At 38.4% G+C, this 3,141-nt stretch overlaps 1 protein-coding gene across 1 annotated transcript in view; it reads left to right on the forward strand.

Annotated features, from left to right (window-relative positions):
* The window catches only part of LOC107574943 (complement C3-like), a 59,550-nt gene that overhangs the window by 23,665 nt on the left and 32,744 nt on the right, over nt 1-3,141 (forward strand). Inside the window, exons 19-22 of the mRNA XM_016261361.1 lie at nt 50-260; nt 845-962; nt 1,393-1,481; nt 1,604-1,743. Coding sequence (XP_016116847.1) covers nt 50-260; nt 845-962; nt 1,393-1,481; nt 1,604-1,743 — 558 coding nt within the window. The remainder of the gene's footprint in view (nt 1-49; nt 261-844; nt 963-1,392; nt 1,482-1,603; nt 1,744-3,141) is intronic.

The raw sequence follows: 3,141 nt of genomic DNA on the forward strand, positions 1-3,141 counted from the left end.
CATTAAGTTCTCATCATGTTCTCCTATTCCCTCATTGTTCTAAACTAACATTGTCTTCTCAGCTGGTAATTACTCCGGTGAACTGAAGCAGTGTTGTGTTGATGGGATGAGGGATAATAAACTCGGCTACACCTGTGAACGAAGAGCCACATACATCATCGATGGTGAAGAGTGTGTCAAGGCCTTCCTGGACTGCTGCAACCAGATGATAACCCGCAAGAACACGAAGACCGAAGAGGAGGAGCTGATTCGGGCTCGAAGTAAATACATTGTGATTAAATTTGTCACAAAATTTTAATTATGTCAAAAGAAAAGCAGCATGACAAAACCCAGACCATTGAACTCAAACCATTAGGGGAGCTGCTTGTGCAGTTTGTTTATTATGTGCATTATTAGACTGTTGGCATTCTTATATTTACTAGAGATTTTTTTTCTTATAAATCGTATCTTGAGGTTTCAGTATTAAAATAATTGTCTCAAATCCTGCTTAAACAGCCACGGATGCCGCCCCCCAGCATCACCAGCTGTCAAAGAGTTAATTTACATTTTTATTCAGCCCATCTGCCTTTTTTTTATTTTTTTGGCATTGGTCTAAGCAGATACATTTTTTACTAATTGTTTCACCGAACAGTCATATTGGTGTCAACACGACTTAATTCTGTAATAGTACAAGTGGATAGTTTTTGGAAAGAATGACAAAATTCATTATCTCTATATTAACTCATTCTTGATTGAAGCGATTTGTACTGTTTTTGTATTTGTTTTGACTTCATTATCTGACATGTTCATTTGCTCTAAAGGGTCTATTTCCTCATTAATTAATTATTTTATCTGTTAAAAACAGGTGATGATGATGATGATGATGACGACTATTATACAGACTCTGAAGATATTGTGTCCCGTACGCAGTTCCCTGAGAGTTGGCTTTGGGAGGTGGTTGATCTACCCACTTCCAATAAAGGGCAAGTATGAGACTTTTAGACACAAGCTGTGAGTTAAAGGGATAGCTCACCCAAAAATCTAATTTAATTTACTCTCCCTCATGTTCTCTCCCCTTTAATTCATCTTCGAAACATCTTTGATTTAGTTCTATTTGATACTATCAGATGCCGACACTGAATTATTTCACTGAATGAAGCCACTGCATTATTTGCTGTAGATGTGCTTTATTATTGTAACTGAATTAATGATTCCTGGGTGAAGAAATGTATGACAGTGACAGATTCTTCTGTTTGTTGTTGTTGTTTTATACTGTAAAGCTTCTTTGACATTATAAAACTTGACTTAACTCCTTCTGATAGTAAACATTAATTCGAATAGTAATTATTCATTAGAAGATTACTAACCTACTTAGAAGTTATCATCTTTACTTGTCTCTTCCTCATATTCCAGTGGAACAACATCAATCACAAAACCGATCGTCCTGAAAGACTCTATCACTACCTGGCAGATCTTGGCTGTCAGTCTGTCACCAACACTTGGTAAGGAGAAGCTGCAAACCCAGAACACGTGCTCTGAAAAACCTCATCATCATCATCATCATCATCATCATCCAGGAGCTGCTGCTTTAAATCCTTCTGTGTGTCTGTGTTCCTCCTCAAAGGCATCTGTGTGGCAGAACCTGAGGAGATGGTCGTTTTTAAGAGCTTTTTCATTGACCTAAAGATGCCTTACTCAGCTGTGCGCGGCGAACAACTGGAAATCAAGGCCATTATTCACAACTACACCCCAAAGAAGCACAAGGTAGACCTGATTTGATATAAAAAAATAAAAAATAGTGTAACCATGAGTCAAATCATTTATGAACAGTGTTGTGCAAGCTACTCTGGAAATGTAATTAAATTATTGATTACCGATTATTCCTTTTAAAAGTAACCATGTTACTGTTCTGATTACCGTATTGACCCGAATATAAGACGACCCTGATTATAAGATGGACCCAAATTAACTGGAACTATACTCTAGGCCACTGGTTCCCAATCCTGGTCCTGGAGAACCCCCAACACTGCACATTTTAGATGTCTCCCTATTCAAACACACCTGATTCAACTAATCAGCTCATTAGTGAAGACTCCAAGAACGTCTCGGGTTACTTATGTAACCATGGTTCCCTGAGGGGAACGAGACACTGCGTCCTCTAGGGGTCGCTATGGGGGGAACGCCTCGTCGTGACCCGTGTCTGAAGCCTACATTGAAAAAACACCAACTTGTTTGGCCGGCGACAGCCATGACGTCACTACCGTCGCAACTAGTACAAATGTGTGTGTCAGATAAGAGAGACACCAAAACCGTGCAATTTTGGGGGTTCTCCAGGACAAGGATTGGGAACCACTGCTCTAGGCTAATTACTATTTTGGAAATTATAATACATTAAATGACTCAATTACTACAAAAATTAATCAAATTACAGTAACGCGTTACTAAATATTGCATTACTGCCTTATGGATTGTATTAGAGATTGTACAATGCACTGATTACTGTTACGGTACCAATCACTTTAGAAGGTTGAATACCTAATTAATGTCCAGTGACCAGGAGAGGAGTAAAGAGCCAGAGTCATGAATTAGGATTTACTCAATGTATTGCTTAAGCAAACAGAAATGAACTTATTACTCACACTTGGAGAGCCAGTATAGAAATACACATTCATATTAAATAAAACACAAACTGTGTAGGCCTGCGCAAACAATAAACAATCAATATAAAGAAACAGGATTCAAAGATACAGAGATTTTGTAGTGAGGTAATTCTCAGTTATTTTAAGTTTCAGGGAAACATTTAATTGAAAGAAGGGAAAGGTGCAGACAGATGATTGGACTTGTTGTAATCTTCACACGGACTTAGATGCAGGTGTCCGTAGATATACATCCTTGTCTGTGTAGTGATGCACTGGATGTGTGATGTGCTGACAATACTTGTATACTTCGTGAGATTTGTGAAATGTGTGTGGTTCTATACAGTGGCGTAACTTTGCTTTGAAAAGTGGTGGGGACACCACGCAACTCGTTTTTGCTAGTTTTTTATTTAACTTGAATATCCTAATTTACCTGGGGACTGGGTTTAGAGTTGGACAAACTTAATTTTTGCTTTTCAAAAATACATTGATGTACCGGGGGGGCACCAGAGAATTTTGAACGCAG

The sequence above is a fragment of the Sinocyclocheilus grahami genome, unplaced genomic scaffold (genome assembly GCF_001515645.1).
Source record: "Sinocyclocheilus grahami isolate Dianchi unplaced genomic scaffold, SAMN03320097.WGS_v1.1 scaffold2401.1, whole genome shotgun sequence".
Taxonomy (NCBI): domain Eukaryota; kingdom Metazoa; phylum Chordata; class Actinopteri; order Cypriniformes; family Cyprinidae; genus Sinocyclocheilus; species Sinocyclocheilus grahami.